This window comes from Poecile atricapillus, chromosome 2 (genome assembly GCF_030490865.1).
Source record: "Poecile atricapillus isolate bPoeAtr1 chromosome 2, bPoeAtr1.hap1, whole genome shotgun sequence".
In the NCBI taxonomy this organism is placed as follows: domain Eukaryota; kingdom Metazoa; phylum Chordata; class Aves; order Passeriformes; family Paridae; genus Poecile; species Poecile atricapillus.
Genome location: NC_081250.1, coordinates 107,500,672 through 107,519,630, shown reverse-complemented (window position 1 = coordinate 107,519,630; position 18,959 = coordinate 107,500,672). Strand labels below are relative to the sequence as shown.

General features: G+C 36.2%; 1 protein-coding gene across 2 annotated transcripts; it reads right to left on the bottom strand.

The window, feature by feature from the left end:
* Positions 1-2,654: 2,654 nt before the first annotated feature.
* Positions 2,655-15,874, bottom strand: IMPACT (impact RWD domain protein). 2 transcript variants are annotated; one of them, XM_058833095.1, is made up of 11 exons: positions 15,735-15,874; positions 14,778-14,917; positions 14,016-14,068; positions 13,672-13,734; positions 11,504-11,589; positions 9,760-9,888; positions 9,383-9,477; positions 7,017-7,090; positions 5,369-5,459; positions 3,110-3,244; positions 2,655-2,861 (listed from the first exon to the last, which is right to left on the bottom strand). In XM_058833095.1, exons 2-11 carry the CDS (start codon positions 14,805-14,807, stop codon positions 2,790-2,792), a joined length of 828 nt encoding a protein of 275 aa, XP_058689078.1. In that variant the 5' UTR covers positions 14,808-14,917; positions 15,735-15,874; the 3' UTR covers positions 2,655-2,789. The 2 variants fall into 2 exon arrangements, with proteins under 2 accessions (XP_058689078.1, XP_058689077.1); XM_058833094.1 differs by having other exon boundaries at positions 14,789-14,917.
* Positions 15,875-18,959: the final 3,085 nt, after the last annotated feature.

The following is an 18,959-nucleotide window of genomic DNA, read 5'->3' as shown; positions in this document are numbered from 1 at the left end:
TCCTTTTTGTGGACTCTAGGGCTGAAAACTGATACAATGTAAATAAGCATACATACAGTTATTTGCTAGAGCAGTCTATCTGTAATGATCCAACCCTCAGAGATCAGTTCAAAACTCTCACTGTTTCAAAAATCTTAGCAGCAGCCTCAGTGACAAAGCACCAGCTGCTGTTGTCCCAGAACCAAGGAAATACAGACTCCCTGAATGAGAGCTTGGCAGTTAACAGGATGAGGCTTTTCTTTCCACACTGGTGGGAAAAATCGTGTGTCTTCCACCAATGCTTATATTTTGTATGAATAATGAAGCCACTTGCAGAGAGCTGTGAGTATTCTACAGTTGTAAAAATTCAATCATTTTTATTACGGGTTCTAAAAACACTTTGGTGTCTAATTTTAAATACTTAAATTTGAAAACTGTTGGCTGTCATGCCTTTGCCTCTGTTGTGGGAACAAATTCATTAGCGTTTGCCAAGTGCTTTTACTGAATGTTTGAATGGCAGCAGTAAAAAAAGGCAAAACTTTATTATCCATGCAAATACCTTCACAGCATGTATGTCCATCACTGGTTTAGCTTTATTTCGTGTCCAGGTAGTGCAGAAAACATACTGTGGCACAATTACTAAGTAATACCTTTAGTAGCCTTTCTTCTGCCAGCCATACTGAAGCCTCAGAACAAAATTCAGCAGTTTCACTGTTTTTCAAGAGAACCAGCTGACCTTGCTACATGGCTGAAATCTTGGGAGTGCTTCCCAGGAGTATGTAGCTGCCTAATTGTATCCCCTCTCCCTCCCTCAAAATTTCTTATTGGATGTTAGATCTAACTTGATTTCTTGCAATCTTGAACACCCAAGTCTTCCACACCATGCTTGGAAAGCCTATGTGTTGCAAGGCACCTATACATATGAAGTTCAATAGGGGACACACTTCATGAGCTTTTAGCAGAATTTTTCTCTGTGTGTGGCTATGAGAGTGATTAAATTAGTCTAGAACATCTAGTCTAGCTAGAAAAATATTAAAGTAGCTAATAAACTGCTTTATTTCTTACTGAAATAGACATGCTAGGCAATAAATGCAATGATGAACACACCAAAAGCATCCACAAATAAACATCCCATCTTTATCTTCCCTTCCTTCTTTGCCCCACATTAAACACATGGTAAACAGTAGAAACACCACCTTGAACTACCTGCACCATGAAGAGATTACTAACAGCCCAGAATTGGTGTGCTGCTGTAAGATAGAGAATTATCTTCACTTTTAAAAGTTAAGATTTCCAAAATGTGACTTTCCATATTTCAGAATGAAGATTTCCAGATGCGTGCAGAACACTTAGAGGAAATGCTTGAGAGCAAAACCACCAAGCAGTTCTTCAGAAAGTATTCGACTAATGAGTTATCCCAATCAGAGAGCAGATACAAACTCTTGGTCTGCTCATTTAGGTGTGAGACACAAAGAAAAAAAAAAATTCTGATACTACCTTGTAGGAAACTAACACTGTAATGGCTAATCTGTATTCAGCTCTACTCCTGATTAATTTTCAGAATAACAAAGCAAAACCAGGAAAATAAAAAGATACAACAGAGTGGACAAAAAGACAAAAGCCACTATCCATCCTTTCCTGGTAATGTTTGATTCCTTGTTGACATATTTTAATGACAGGCAATTGTATTTTGGGTATAAATTAATTATATCATCCTTCTTTTCTTCCTTTTCCCAGGTAATGTAATTTGTAACTCTTCCACAAGTGGGCAGTATGTCTTAAAAACCTTACAGTATTTGATAACAAAAACGGTTAAAACTGCTGCTTCAGTTTAACATTAAAAATAATGTCCCAGCAGAATTTTAAGAGTTGTCATCAGACATTTTTGGAATCTCTTTCTCTTGTTGTATTATTCCTTAAAAAAAAGGAAGTTTAAACTTAGGAAATTTTTGCAAACAAAAATAGGAAGGGACTGTAACTTCTTTAACCGGAAGTGTCCACAAGACAGACAGCATTTCATGCTCTCTCTGAAAGAAATGGTGTGAAAGTAAAAATGCATTTCCACTCTGATGGCCTATTTTCAGACATTTTAAAGGACCGGGGATTCATTCTGCTCACTGAGTGTACGGTCAATTTTCCTGGTTCCTTTAATTATGCAACACAAAATCCTCATCTTTTCAACAGGTTCCTTGAGTGCCGACTATCACAGAACAATCCTCAAAGAAATTCTGTAGTAGTTTCATCACATTTCTTAGCTCACTGCCTATGTTCAGTCTTCCATATGTCACCAAGCAGGCCCTATCTAGCATCTGATCAGGAACTGCTCAGGCAGGACCAGGCACTCCAAACACCACACTCAACCCCATGCTTTCCTTTCACAAAGGAGTATCTGAAACTTTTTAAGTGACATGGTGTATGAATGACTCTAGTCCCACTCTCAGTACAACAAACTACAGAATTCAATTACTAACACAAGACACATATTTGAATCCAGGGATCGAGATCAGAAATCCACATTATCAATTAGTCAACTGTTGTTTGGTGGGAAGGGACTGGATGGAGCAATGGTTCCAGATGCTGCACTGTCCTCGTAACAAGCAGCTCCGGTGTATAAGAAACAGAAAACTTGTGTCTAAGCTCTACTTCAGAACAGCAGAAGAAATCACAAAACAAGATGAAAATATATCTATGGCTTTACTGAATTCTCTTCTGAATACAACATGTCCATTCTATAAGATAAGGCAGTAAGGTTCAGGGGGTTTTTGTATAAATATGTGCAAAATACTCTTTTAAAGTTTTTAAAAAATAAATTAGTGTTCTGTTCTCTTCTTGTTATCCTTCCTTATCTTTTTGCTCTTTCCGGCTTGTCTAGATGACTCTTCCTGAAATGAAAAACAAGCATTGCAAAATTTAAAAAATATTCTTGTAAAACACAAGTATTCTCCCAAGGTCACCCATGAGAACTATTTTTAATATGAACAGTACGAATAGGTCACATAGATTTATGAAAATTTGGACTTGTTTATCCATTCACACAGGTTGCAATTACTTTTCTTCTGGCTCCATCTAACAGTGGAAAGTCACACAAGTTCACATGCAAACACCTTCATTCTGGGAGGACGAAACATACCGTTGATGGTACATAGTCGTACTCCACAAGTACATTTCTTGCACAATTGTTTATATGTTTGAATCGATCTGGTCCCAGAAGAATACCTCCATACCAGCGGGACACCACAACTAACACATTGTGGACATTCAAAATCTGTGAATAAAAGAAAGCAATAGAAGTCATTATCTTTTAATTGAACCTGGTTCACTGCTGGCACCAATTTGAAACATAAAATAGGTCTACTATCTTGTATTTTAAAAAGTTACTGAGTTACATTTTTCATTCTTTGGTATGATCAATTATACTGCTCTGTCACTAAGCTGATTGTCTATTCACAGTTTTGGAAGTGTTGGTGGATGAGGCTAGTAACAGCCAGGCCACAGGCATTATACATATGGATACATAAAATGCTATAAGCTAGTACTGTTAATATGTGCATGTTACCAACCATTAATCATCTCTGTTAAGGAGAAAAAAACAAGTACCTGACTTGTTTGAACAATACTGTTAGAAGAGTCAATCATTGTTTGAGAAAACAGAAATATTCTTAGAATTTTAAAATAAAAAGAACTGGCATATTCTGTGACAGGCATTTTCTACTCTTCATTTATGTACTGGCCATAAAGCCTATGTATAACAACTGCTGACAGTAAACAGGATGGTACTAATCTAAACTACAGCTTCTTGTAACCTCATACAAGTACCAATCTAAAATACATTTTTTTGTAACACAGAAAGTGCTATTTTGAAATGCTGGTCTTATCTGAAACAAGATTAATTTCTATTTAAAAAACCAAAAACCTAAACCACCACCACCAACTAAAAAACCCTGTTAGGTTCAGCAACAATAAATGTTTTAAATCACCTAATTTTCATACCTATGTCATAGGAGCTCAAAACAAAAAAGCTACAACATCTATGAACATCCTGAAATCAGCCCATAAACTACTTTAATCTTTTCCTATGGCTGTAAATTGAATTTTTCTGACCCTTATCTTAGTAGTCTTCCAGAACAGAAATATTCCCAGTAACTAGGATTGCAGACACAGAATGATGATCCATATGATTTACACACATTCACATTTGAAAGTGACAGTCATGTCATGTTCTAACTGGATTTTTATGGAATATTAAGTGCCCAGACAACTTTCAAAAGTATGTGCTAACACACTGAAAAAAAGCTGATAATCTCAGAACGAACTCAGGTACAACAACTGCTAAATTGTATCTTTACATTATTTTCATAACAATAATGTCTTCATATTTAGCACATACACTTGCATATATTACATAATCTAAGTTTCTTTATTTATTAAACCTTCCCAAGTCTGGTTTATGTTATTTAGGAAGTCTGAAAAAGCTCAAAATTAAAAATGTCAAAATGTTTCCATTAACTATATTTTTTTCAGGGAAAAAAAAAGGAAACTTGGGGGGAAAAATATTTCCAGGAATAAGAGTGCAACATATTAAGCAAAAGAATATTCAAGCAACAATAGGACAGGAAAATAAAACTCCTGTTGTGAAGGGAACATCAATCTAAAATAAAAATAAATATTTTTATATTAAAAATATAAATTTAAAAATATTTTTATTTGCTCACACAGCTAAGTGACTTGAGGCACAGCATTAAGATATACCCAGCTGTCTCCTGTAGTTGGGCTATTTTAATTATGGTTTTACTAGGGCTCACATCATGAACCAAAATTTATCAATCTCAACTCACATTTAGTAGCACCTTTGACAAATATTATTTCAATACTTGAAGACTAAAATATATGTGAGTATGAGGGCTAAGGACCCAGAACAGGAAACAGCACAACAAAACAGACTAAATGATCAAACCAACTTAGCTCCTTCACTCCTTTTGTATTTGAAGTTCTACTCTGCAAGTTCATATATCAGTGTCTTTTTATTACACCTATTCAAGGGAACCATATGAAAGGTTGTGCACAGATCAGCTGTTATATTCTGACAGTCAGCTTTTCCCAGTCTTCGTTTTCTGCGTACCTTACATCACACAGGAAGCACAGGATTTAAAACTTAACCTTTAACTCAAACTATTAGTGCCACCTATGAAACATCACTTGCTTCTATGATCCGAGACTTGAAAGTGCTACAGTCTGTGCATCTCCTTTTACCTTGAAAAAGCAGTCATCTGGCTGGATGCTAGCAGAGCAAAAATTAAAATAATCTTCTACAAGTTTATTTACTTTGTAGCAATTTTTAAAATCAATATAAATTCAAGATTTCCAAAAGCCAAAGATTAATTTCTACAACCTGCATAAGATGAAGAAGACGTCCACCTGCTGCTGTCTCTCCATCATCTTCACAATCCTGTAGGAACGTCTGCTTATCTTCACAGTATATTCTATAAAAGAAAAAAAATAACATAAAATAGATTAGAAAATGTCAATCAACAAATATTTCTACATGATTAATAAAGTCTCAGATACCTTTCATACATTTGTGTATCAATTCTAATTCTCTACTATGCATATTTACATGACAACAGGAAGAGGCACAGTGTAAACCACAAGTGTTCATCTGTACAGTAGAACAAGTTTTGAGAAGCTTCTACACAGACTTCAGCTACATCAGGTAAACTCCAGTCATTACCAGTTTAAACTCCCTAAACAGAAAAATACCCAGGTTTTTAGCCTAATAATTGCATCTAGCTGAAACCAATGCTTATCAGATACAGATTCAAAAAACAGTACAAACTTAGAAGAACTTGGACAAAAACATTATGAAAAATTAATTAGGTCTGTATTTCAGCAGCAACACGAAACTGTTACTGAAATTTGCCTTTGGATTCTCCATGCCATCTTCTTCCTCAGGGGGCACTGCAGTAAACTTTTGGGTGTACTGTTTCATAAAAAAGACAGCTGCCCAGGTCTAATTTTCCAGAAGTAATGCTCAGAGGTCTACTGACCAATAAGCTGGCTTATTACCAACTTATTTCCTAACTTCTGAAGTTAGTTACAGGTGACACAATGAGAAAGAGGCTTCTAGTACTAAGATGACAAAGACGAAGCAGTAAGTGTAAGTATGTGCCTGTTCCTTTTTTTCCTTTTTTTTGTTTTTTGAAGTGGATTTGGATAATATGGGTGAAGGAAGCCAGATCATCATCTGTGAGAACAGAAATACCCTCTTTACAGAAACTTTTTACTTAGGTAGAAGCTTTTACTTTTTGGTAAAATTAGTTTTCATTTCTTCCCATTTCATGTTTCATTAGGATCACACCAGAATGGGCATGAATGAGTAAATGTCTGTACATACTTTTTTAGATGAGTGGTTCCTACAGTTCCTCCCTTTTACTGTCACTTACATTCCTCAGAAAACCTACACTGCTATCTGGACTGAGACCAATTCATTCCACATAAGCTATATCCATCAAAGTTGCCAGTGCCAGATGACTGCCAAACTCATTTTTACCTGTTTGTCATAATTCCTGAAGTTTCTTGTATTTCAGCTGAAACTTCATGCGCCAGATGTCTGCATCAGGCTTTCTGATTCAACTTTTATTTCAACTGAACATTTTCAGCTATTTCTAAGGTTGGGGGGGAAAAAGAAGTTATTTTACCCAAATAAAAACACATTTAGTTCAGGATGATGTAGCATTTCCATGCTCAGACATACTACAAAAGTACACCAACATATGTTCAAATCTATTTTTTTTTTCTCTTCCTAATGCTGCTTCACTATCTTATTTCCTACTGTATGTTCTACTTGCTTAACCTCAAATTCAAAATAACACCTGCAACGCCAACCATACAAATAAGAAACCTACTCCCTAAAGCAATGAATTGCTTTTAAAAGCAAGGAATTTAATAGTAAGGAATTTCTTTCTCATGTCCTGCACTCATTTGTCAAAGAACACTAAAAAAACACTAAAAAAAAATAAAAATCACTATTTGTTTCTCACCTGTATGCATATATGTTGTGGGTAGCACTTGCAATTTTCTTGTTCTCATATAATTTTTCAAGAACTCTTTTAACCTATAAAAGACAACAGAAAAAACCTTCCTTTTATAACTGGAGTTTCATACATTCCTCTCAATATCACAGCTAAAAAAACATCTCCCTAGTACTACAATGAAAAGATTTTATGCTTTGACATAAAATGTTTGGTGTAATAACTCAGGAAGCAGCTTTCAGTATTCTCATGCTTGTTTTAAACAATTTTCCTGGGATACTGAAAACAGCTTGTCCCTTGAACTGCTACATTGTGTACATTCATATTATTGCTCAAGATGTAGAAGTGTCAAATTGCTTTATTAAACAAGAGACAGTAAGATCCAGAAAATATTTTTAGACAGTATTAGGTATCAATTGCACCTGCTTATTTTTTTAGCATAAAGTTAAGCTGGAATAGAACACAATGTGCATATTCCCACTACATACTGCTTTTACTTATTTCACAAAAACATGATGTTTAGAAAGCCCTACTAAATTTCATGTTTTTCCTTTTCCCTCAAACATGTTTTGATTTTTTTTCAGTTTTCATTTCACAGGAAGAACAGTGAAAACAAAAAATATCCTATTAGGAGTCTGAAAGTGACAGTATTTCCCAGAAAACAGATATTCCCATCATATATCTCTTTGCTCTTAAGAAGTACCAAATTCAAAACATTTACCAATATCAGTTCATCATATGTTTCTAAATAAACAAGCTAGCAATTGTTCAACTCTTTCCAATGGTCTAGAAAAAAAGAAGAGCTTTTGATTAAGACATCATTTTAGTACATAATACAAAACATTACTGAAGTTGAGAAAGCTTGGGAAAACATGCCTGGCAAGTAAATTGCCTCCTGTTCAAAAACAAATGTCTCAGACGAGTAATCAATAGATATGTTTAATATCTGCCCTAGCTATACTGTGCTTTTTCCCACTCTTCTTGAAGAAATTCAACTGACAACAACCACCTCAAATAAAAGATACCACAATGAAAAGAATCCTATTATTAATGCAGAATATTGCTTCAGACATCTATCTTCTTGTTACTTTGAACACTGAAGGAAGACAACTTGTATTAATTAATACACTTTCATACACATGGACAGTAAGTTAAAACAATAAGTTCAATACAGGGACTTAAAGCACAAATCCTATGAAACTATCATTAACTTTGACATTATTATTTCCCAGGTACCAGGTTCCTGAAAACGTACTTTAGAGATAATTTTTGTGCTACAGCTCTATCTTCTTTAAGTGATTCTTTAACATATATATGTATAATAAATGAACTCTGTTACTTCAAAAAGGGAAGAAATGGGAATCATTGGCTTAATGTATCTTTTTCATTTTAAAATACTCTCACGCTTTTATCATGGTTTGTGAGTAAGTTTTTTCCTACATACACAAAACCCCACACAAATGTACAGTGTATGTGAACTTAAAAGGTCAAAGTGCTCCAGAAGGGATGCTGGGATTTAGAGACCAATTCTTCTGTCCATGCTAAGCAAATTATTGAGAGGGAAGAAAAAACAAAACCAAAAAACCCCACAGACAGTTTCAAACATTACAGCTTTTGTATAGACAAATCAGCCTAAAAACACTGTCAACCTGTCAGTGTTTTTTCATAGCTCATACTCATACTGGCTACATAGTAGACCTAGGTCACCTGGAATTTCAAGAAGCACTTGACAATATCCTTTACCAAAATTTTTTTTAAAACATCCCTAAAATTGCATAAAAAGAAAGAGAAAAATCCTCTCAAGGTTTAATTCTGAGTTAATAAAAGAAAAGAACGGTAGTTTCCCCACTAAAAAGGGCTGATCAAAGGAGGCTGATGGTGACAGATGGAAAGTGATGTACAAAAGAAGCTCCAAACCCCTCTCAATTAGGTCATGATAAAGGTTTACTTATGCACAATCCAAGTGTGTTCTTTAACAGAATTCTTTTCTGAAGGAGGGAAAACATTTATAAACCCATTAACCCATTTATTAACCCATTATTAACCCATTTAACTCCTTTTCTAGCTAACACATGATAGACTCGGTAACTTCCAAACATCTTATGACAAACTTGCCAACATCCAGAAGTCAAATTACAATGTTCTTATTCTCTTACATCTAATGCACAAAACAGTAAAGAATAGCAGGAAGAAGAGCTGTATTTGACTGTTCAGCTGATAGTGAAAGCAAGAAACCAGCAAAAAGCCTATTCAGACAGGATCAGCACAGGAAGATGCACAGACAACCCAACATATCTGGCAAATCCCAAGTATTCCAGTAATACTTTGTCAAGCTCAAAATACAGGCAAAAAGAGAAGAACTGATCTCTACTAACTTGTCTGGTTGTCACCACTGGAGCCAAATGTGCTTGGAAAGTGCTCCTTCGATCTGTGATTGGGTTTCCATGATGTATAGGGGGCAGTTCTTCATCTATGGGTCACAAACAAGGGAGTGTTTCTTTTCTTTTAAGAGTACAGAAACAATGCTTGTGGCTACAAAAGTAAAGAATGTCTCAACTTTAAAAAAAGGGACTTGTTACAGAGAAGTACAGAAAATAACATACAAACCCACCAAAAATATACTGCATTTTTTAATGACTGTTATTAAACTTTATAATAATTCTACTGTCACTTCTGAAGCTGAGCAGAAAAGCAGAATCTTCATGCCTCTTTCAAATTATTTCAACAGAATTAAAAAGAGTGTATTTTTTACCTTCCTGACTTCCAGATGTCATGGAATTTAATATTTTAATTTGATCTTCCTGAAGGGGTTGATAGTCTAGGAGAAAATCATCCTCATCATTTTCATCAACTTCTTCAGTGGTTTTCTTAATATCTGGTTCTATTAAGACACACGTAGTAGAATTTATTACACATTTTTTGCAGGGCAAGCAAAACAAAATTTCACACTCTCTTTCTTAAGAAGTCTCTGGCTTCTCAGTTCAAAACAGTTCGACATTAAAAATTATTAAATGCAGAATAGTAATATTAATTACAACAAAACCCAAAAGTACTCAGGCCAGTATTAACTTAAAACTTCCTGAGAATTAAAAGTAAAATACTTATACTATGGAATCCTTCCATAAGATCTTCTGCTTCAATATTAAGTAACAGTATTTCTAAGAAAAAAAGACAATAAATGTTTACTATTTCCATTAAACATTCAAATTCTACCTTTAATCTGAATTTAGAGATCAAATTAAGCTGATGTTTCACAAAAACTCCAGTCATTTACCGGTCATTTGGGGGAAAACGTAGTGCTGTTGCTCAATGCTACTTCATGAGGGTATAAAATTACTGGATTTGAAACATCTCTCTCAACATGCTTCAAGTATTCTGGAATTCCAAAAATCCTGTTTTCCTTCATGTATAGAACATCCAAAAAATAATAGTCGGTAACAGAAGAGAAAATATTCAGGGTTCTGACATCTGGATTTAAAACCAAATTAATATATCACAGTTTCATTCCTATTTAGAGGGCCTATGATGTGCTTATGATGCAGGTTTTATAATATATGTATTTTCCATAAAAAAAAAAAAAAAGGTGTGATAAAGCATGTTTAAAAATGGAAGCCATAAGGTTGTGGTGAAAATACTCAAACTTCCAACAATGTCAGTAAAATTTTCACTTCTCAGTGTCCACTCTTTTAGTCACATCAGTTAAAAAGGACTTCTCTGATGTCTGTGATGTAGCAACAAAATGCAGTTTATTGAAAGACTAACACTAGACCTTACCATGAAACAGCACTGAAAATGAAATTTCCTTTTCTTCAGACTTTTATTTCTCACAGGACAAAGATAAACCCCTGACAGAGAAAAATCTGTTTCTTTTTGCCACAGTGCATGCACACCTCACTCACACATTTCATAGCAGCTTAGCTATGAAACAAAAACCCCCCACCATTTTTTGAAAGAACAACTGTGAATTTATACAAACTCTGTAAGAATAATAGCAGAAGAATCACTGCAGCTCTACTGATGATGTACCTCTCATCCCAATACAGTAAAATGAATGGAAGGACAGAAAAGTAAAATGATGAAATACTTGATCATTTCTCTGCATAGTCCACTGACTATATAGTTTATCTTCTCTTGAATCCCAATCCTCCAACAGTGCACTCAACACCAGAAATTAATTACCGGTATGAATAACTCCTTCGCAGAATGGAGAGTAATATATAATGCACCTGTGGGCAGCACTGTCCTTTCATGCCAGTAATTTCATTCCTGATAGAACTGTGGACCTTGTTCCAGTTCAGAGGCCACCCCCACCTTCTTTTCCCTACTGCTTTTAAAAAAGGGATACTGCCACTGTAAAACAACAAGCCCTGACACAGGAGACTGTTCTCTGATATCTAGATCCAATTCAAAAATGAACATAAACTAATTTGTACTGAAATCTTACTTTGCATTGGAAGAGGAAGGAAAATAAAATCCCCATGTATTTTCTGAAGTACCTGGATCTGAAGACTGTGCCTTTTCTACCAGAACTTCTCGTATCTTCTCCACCCATAAATACAGTATACTTTCACCGAGGTTCTGTCTGGAAGTAAAAGTTCATGGTAAATGAAGAATCACTTTTGCAAATTTCATTTGGAAAGTACATAAAATAACATACAGATTTCAGACACACACATAAATTGAACACAAGCTAGTGAGATAAAGAGTTTAGACAGGCTTGCGTAAAGTTCTGTCTTAGTAGCTCCCTGGGTGAAAAACTTACCAGTGGACTGTGATAGTAGGTCAGTGGAGCATTGGAATTAATCAGTACAGTTTGGGTAATAGGCCATGGGACAGGGAGATAAAGATTTAGGCCTAGGAGGCTTCACTCAGGGCACACAGGTGTGTATTAAGGTACTGAGGGAGGATGGGTTGAACACATTTTATATACACATGCTAGGAGTTAAGAAATGCTTCTTTTCTGTGCACCAGGACCCAAACAACTCAAGACACATTTCAAGTGGTTAGGAAATGGTTTAAAAAATGGTTATGAACCATGCATTTTTGTCAAAATGTTTTGTTTCTTTCTGTCAAAATGTTTCTGTTTGTCAAAGAAACAAAACTAAAGATTTAGGGCCATGGATATCTCACGGGTTCTCATTAATTCTATTCTTACTGCCACCACCTGGGCACCAGTTAAGTAACAAAATTACATATTTAAATTTTGCTTAATGTATACAGCACTACTGATGGAAACAATCAAATTCAAATAAACATACATATTTTAAGAAAAATATTCAAGCAAAAATAACGGTTTTATGAACTTGTAGCTCTGACTGCAAAATCCAGACAGACTCCAGAACAATTCAACACCCTGATTTCACACTGCTTATTTTACAGATGCACTGCTTTAATACCTGAAGACTTTCTTTTAATGATGGAATGAAAAATATTAGAGAAGGAACAAAATTTCCCTGTTTTACAAAAGTAAATACCACTTTGTCCATCATCACCCAGTTAGTTTCTGAATAGTTGTAAATTACTTTGTGTCTCCCAAAACAGACTTTTGATCTATAATTATCCATTTTATCCACTGCAATTGACAGTACACTTCATGTTGGTTTAGACTGCAGAACTACACAACTTAGATCTCTAGGGACTAGAAAACTGGTCAAATACAATGCAAATAATGCAGAGTATCTCTGTTCATCTGACAGTCATTTAGACATTGAATAGATAAAAGGCTTTCACAAATACTGTGCACATCAGTGATTACCCCAAGTCTTTAAACCGTTTAAAATGACCTAAAGCACATATAATGGCCTGAAGTACAAACACCTTCATTTCCAGCTGAACAAACAGAAGTGAGAATAGACCATCAAGGGCTCTGACCAGCAGCTGACAGAGATAGAAGGGAGCTGAACCAGCACAATTTGACAGCCTACAGCACTGAACAGGGGGGAACGAAAAAAAGAACCAGCAGCTCTACCTGTGGTAGAGACTCCATCAAATCCTTAGAATCTGGACAGCACTAAGGACAACCTCTGTCCTTTTTCTCTCCTGAACAACTGTGATGAATATGTTTATGCAGAACTTTTCACTTAAAATCCTTGCACATTTTTAACATTTCAAATTAAATTTTACTTGGTTAAATGACCTGTTGCTTAATTAGCTAGGAAACCCAGTTAATCATAAAAAACCCTTATGCAAGCTAAGTGCTCTCTTCCTTATGGCACTAAAAAAATATTTTTTATGCAAGACTCTCAGATTTCACCGTCTGGGGCATGACAGGGCTTCCTTATGTTTTCATTTCATTTATATTGTATAATCTTTGGGATCTAAAAGAAATAAATAAACCATACAAAATTACTACATTTTCTACCCCACTTTCACAGGAATTCAAAATCATGTAATTTGAGTATTTCTAAATGCTGTTACTCACATGCATCCATTACGCCTTGTTGTTTGCTACACACTGTGTTCCAGATTCCATTTAATAGAGTCCACATGTGTTTATTTTAAAATGAACTTATCCCTCAGCTTTTAAGAAAAACTGGTATGCTACTTGTGCTGTAAGACACAACTAAAAGTTTTCACATCCTGTGTTTTAACACTCAAGTAATGAATAGATAGAAACTGAAAATATGTTGTCTCCTTTTATTGTATTCCACAGTCTTGAACTTACACATATATTTCTTCCAAGCTATTTGCTAGCTCCGTATAATCTTGTCCTCGAAGCCAAGGGGCACTAGAATGAAAAGAAATGCAATGAAAATTGTGCTACATGCTGCTTCCAACATTCCCAAATAAATGGGATAAACACCTTGAAAATATAACTTTGCCAACCATCAAGATTCCAGCTGTAAACATTTCAGAAAAAACAGAATAAAGAATAGAATATCCTTGCTGGAAACATCCCCCATCAGAGGTATGCTTTAATTCAAGGAGTATTTTAACTCAACTTTACAGGTAAACAATTAACAGTGGCAACTTATAAAACACAAATGTTTGAAAGAAAACTTCACCTACTTTAGTTGATAAATAGGTGGCTCTGCAGTTGGATATCCTGGTGGCAAAATCACCTGAAAGAAATTCACGATATGTATTCATTGGACTACCCTCAGCTAGATGAGCTTTACTGAAGGACCCTGCTGTCAAGCAGCAGGACTACAATTAGTGTTACAAATGAAGAAAACAGTTGGGTATGTTGTTACAGAATTACAGGAACAACTGAGTATCTGCATTTAAAATTTCTATGATGGTAATGCATACAATTATGTTTTATGGGGCAGTTTGTAAGGATGCAAAATAAAGTACAGAAAAAACTGAAAGCTGCACACGTGGTTACTGGACTTAAATAAGAGGTACTTCCCTAAGTGCACACTTCCATGTTTCTTACACTAAGTAAACTTATTGCTTTCAGTTCTGAAAACAAAGTAAGGAGTTGGATCAATTAAGTTGATCCAAATTTCATTCTGTCTCAACACTTTCCAGGAAGCAGTTCTAGATGCAACTGCAGTAGATTCACTGAGGCACAAAGTCGATGTGTAAGTATTTCAGAAATTAGTCTTTGGTGAAACACACTGAAATGCTTTGGTCATGTGTGGAATTAGGATATGTAACTACTGAATATATCACAAGCACACCAATGTGTTACAGGAACAATCACTGAAAAGCCTCATCACAGACTCTAATCCAAAAGCTTCTTAATCATCTGAGTAGATAATAAACCATATTTAAAGGGTTTCACCTGCATCAGTCCAACTGCAAAATTTGTGCTGAACTTCTTACCACCACTATACCTGCAAACACAGGGTCCATTTTGGTTGATCCAGACAGTCACTAATCTTAATGCAATAGATTTTTTCATTTTCATCAACAACACACCAATCATCACCATAGATTGATGAAAGGGCTTCAATTTCATCAATCTAAAAAAAAAAGAAAAAAAGCAAAAGTAAATACCACCCCCCCTTGAAACCCACGAAACTTTGTGTGCCGATCATCTCATCTTTTTAAAGCCTTGTTCTTCTACAACTCAATGACAGATGTGACACGATTCACTGCACTGGAAGGCCCAAAGTATTGGGGATCCAGTCCTGATTGACAGGACTTCAGGTGAGCAGGAGAGGTTTCAGATGGACATTAGGAAGAATCTTTTTCACAGAAGGGGTGATTAGACATTGGAATAGGCTGCCCAGGGAGGTGGTGGAGTCACTGTGCCCAGAGGTGTTTAAGAAAGGGCTGGATGTGGCACTCAGTGCCCTGGTCTAGTTGACACAGTGGTCTTGGGTCACAGGTTGGACTCGATGATCTCAGAGGTATTTTCCAACCTAACTGACTCTGTGATTTTGTAAGTAACCTTTGCTCAGTTCTCACACCTCTCACACAACAGCTTTTCAATTTCTGAGGGCAATCCTTTCATTCTCAGCACTGACAAGGCAAGCAAAGTGACAGGGCGCAGATACCAACACGTTCCCCGCAGCTCCCAATCGGTGTTGCTCCTGGCTTGGTGGGACCCCGGCTGGGAAAGGACCCTGAGGGCTCGGCACTAAACTCTTCCTGAGGAAGAGCGGATACACGGCAAATGCCCATAAAGAAAAACCAGAGAAGTACCTTCCACCTAGAAAGGAAACACCTGAAGTGTGTCGGCGGTGCAGGCTCGCCACAGCGGGCACGGAGCCGCTCAGGGCTCCCCAGGAGCCCCCTGAAGTCACCGCTTTCCCCGCGACCCCCTCCGCCGCTCACCTGCTGCTGGGCCCTTTCCGCGTCACTCGCAGCCATCAGAGCCAGGGAAGGAGGAGGAGGAAGGAAAGGAGAAGGAGGAAGGAAAGGAACAGGAGGAACGGCAGGAGAAGGAGGGAGAAGCACAGGAGCAGCCCGGCGCCGGGCCGTGTGCGCAGCCGTGGCGGTGACGCTGAGGGCCCTTCCTTCCGCTGGAGGGACGGAGAGAGTGGGGTCACCGTGTTCTCCTGTCCGGCATTGCCACACAATCTGCATTATAGCCCTCTTGTATACTTTCCCCTTACTCCGTACGTCCTCTTTTTAAGCTAAAGCACTTCTGTTTCACTGAGGATTTTACTGATGCGGCCGTTTTCACATTGCCTTTATGTCACACGTAATGAACGATTGACATACCCACAAAATTTCCTTTGAAAATTATTTGAAAGAGTAACAAGTGTTTCAAGCAGTTTTGATTACAGTTCTAGAAATCCATTTGTTTTATTTAACCTCGGGAAGTTTAAGGCATCTCTTTTAGAGACGGCACTGATCAGTAAAGCTCTCCTTGCTTGCAAAGCATGAGTTTCTCCGTTCTTGCAGTTTTTGTAGTTTTATGTTTCCTTCGAGTGTGATTTTATTCGGACACAGTCGGGAAGAATTCAATGTAAACTTCGCTTTGCCTTTCTCGAAATCTTGGAGAATTTGCACTTGTTCCGGAGAACAGGATTCGAATTCAGAATGGTTGTGACAATCAGGCAAAACAGAAAAATCAAAAACCAAAAAAACCTGACAACCCAGAGAATTAAAAAAAAAAATAAATAAATAAAAATAAAGGAATTAAAACTCTCGGGATGCTACTGAGTAGGGAGGCACAAAACTAGCGCTGTATTATCAACCATGTATATTCTGGATGGAGAACTACTACTGGTTGCACAGCAATTCTGCAGAAATTATTTCAGAATTAGAGTGAATCAAAGAACATCTTTGTCTTCAGTGTCACGAACAGAGTTGGTTTAATTATTTTTGAAAAGATAATTAGAAGAATATACCCAATCTCAGAACATGATAAAAAATGCATATTTTATCAGACGAAGTCACATAGTCTAGTTAATTTTAAAAGAGAGAAGGAAACGAAGACCGACAATGAGCTTATTGTTTAAACAATTGCCTTCTGACCAAAACTGAACTGAAATCTTTAATCCATAAGGACCTAAAAAAGATGGTGTTCCATCTGTCCATCCTAATATTAAATTTCCTTATAAATCTAAGGAGAGAACTGTGACAAGACATAAACTTTCTGACAGCACTTGTGCTTTTTAAGTTGCTAGTTTTGACTTAACTGAACAAGTGACTTTACAGTACTGTACACATTTTTTGCTATTAAATTATGCTATAAAATTATTAAATTAAAAAATGTTATTTCCATTTTTTATGACTGTTGTCTCTAAATCATATAAAAGCATTGATATGAAAGACTTCAGCAATCTCCTATTGGGCCAGGAAGAAACTATATCAGACAAGGAGGCACAGAGAATAAATCCCAAAAACTGTATGGACTGTAGACATCTCTGACAGATTTCAGGAGACTCACTAATATCTTTTCATTACCATTTGTATTTGTGAAGAGTCTTAGTAAGTAGAAACGGAGACAAATGTGGCTAATGAATCTCCAGCATGTTTATAGATACTAAATTTATTAATAACAGAGTACCTGAACTGATATGGTGCGCAGGAATATTTACCAGGTAATTAATGTCTTTGTCTGTCTTAAACAATCTACTAAAGCAGATATGAAATACATATCCACAGCTTTCAAACAAAGGATAACAGCACAGTGCAGTTTACTAAATTATTTGGGGTATTCTTTTAGTATATAACAGAACCTCGCTATTCTTTATAGTGAGGCATCTCCCAAAATGATACTCTTCACAGCAATGCATTAACTTTGATATTTAAAATGGTTAAAAAGTCTAACCTTGGTCCATCAGTTCAGTCTTTGTGAACTACAGATAGCAAAGAAAAACATTTAAAGCTCAAATCAAATCAATTAAGCCAAAGAAAACCCTGAGGTCAGGGAGCAGCCCAAATTGCTACCTTGAATTCAAATTCTTTGTTCTCTTGTCAGAGCAAGATAATACACTGAGTAATTACTCTTTCCATTCTGCAGCTGGAATCTAATACTAGAGCACAAAAAGCTTAAACTAAATAAGAATAATATTCATTCAATCAGGATTGAAACACAAATAAGTGAAAAACACAGAACTAAGAAATACAGACGAATTAAAGTTTGAGAAAAATATCCATAACCCTTCTTTATTTTGAATACAACAGTTCAAACAACATGATGCATCTTCAACTTCTCTTTTACATTAAAAAAAGGAGGAAGATTGGGAAGAAATAAGGACTATGTCATGTACTAATGATTAATCTCCACAGTTCTGGACTCTGGTTTTGGGCAGGATTTTCTTCTACTGGGACTATTCCAGTAGTGTCTTAAGAATAGTTCAAGGAGAGCATTTTGCTATAGTTACTTACCAACAAAACACTAAATTTTCTCTGATGTTCCAATTCCACATTCAATAGAATGTTCTCCATTCTACATTCAGTAGAAATATCATTATGTAATAAAAATCTTAATTGGGCCATCCAATAATGAGCATTTATCCATTTGAGGACAAAGTAGTTCAGCTGATTTCAGTTCCACAGTGATGCATTTTGCTAGATGGTGGTCTAAACTGACATAAATTAGCTAAAAGGTTCATGGCTCTAAACTCTCCACATGCAGCTGATTTATTGTTTTGGAACTAAAACCAAACCAAATTGGTCACAAGAACAAGAAAGTGCATTAAACAAACCTAGTTCTTGGTCTAAAACTACATGTCTGGTAAGACAAAGGAGAAACATAGGTACAAGTGACTTAATAGCTTGGTTAGAAATGTTTCTTCTCATTTAGCCACAACTCAGTTTTTGTGCTGGCTATAGCAGGGTACAATTGCCTTCTGTAGAGCCACAGAAATTCAAAAGCTTTTCTGTGAAGTAACTACTAGCAGGTTTTAGGAGCCTCCTGAGAGAAGAGGACCAGCAGTGAATTTTAACATTTTCTCCTGCCATACCTGCATTCAGATAAAAGCAGGCCTGTTAAAAGGAACTTTTCTCTGTTACAGGATTTTTTTCCCTGCTACAGGATACCTCAAGAAGCCACCTAAGCTTGCTTCAGTGCTGCTTTGAGCAGCAAAAAGCATTTCTCAGCCC

Excerpts from the sequence above, each read along its gene's own strand:
- IMPACT (XM_058833094.1), bottom strand. The coding sequence starts at position 15,770 with ATGGCTGCGAGTGACGCGGAAAGGGCCCAGCAGCAG. Across the intron at positions 13,735-14,015 it reads CCACCTATTTATCAACTAAA|TGCCCCTTGGCTTCGAGGAC; the intron begins GTAGGTGAAGTT and ends TTTTCATTCTAG. Across the intron at positions 5,460-7,016 it reads CACAACATATATGCATACAG|AATATACTGTGAAGATAAGC; the intron begins GTGAGAAACAAA and ends TTTCTTTTATAG.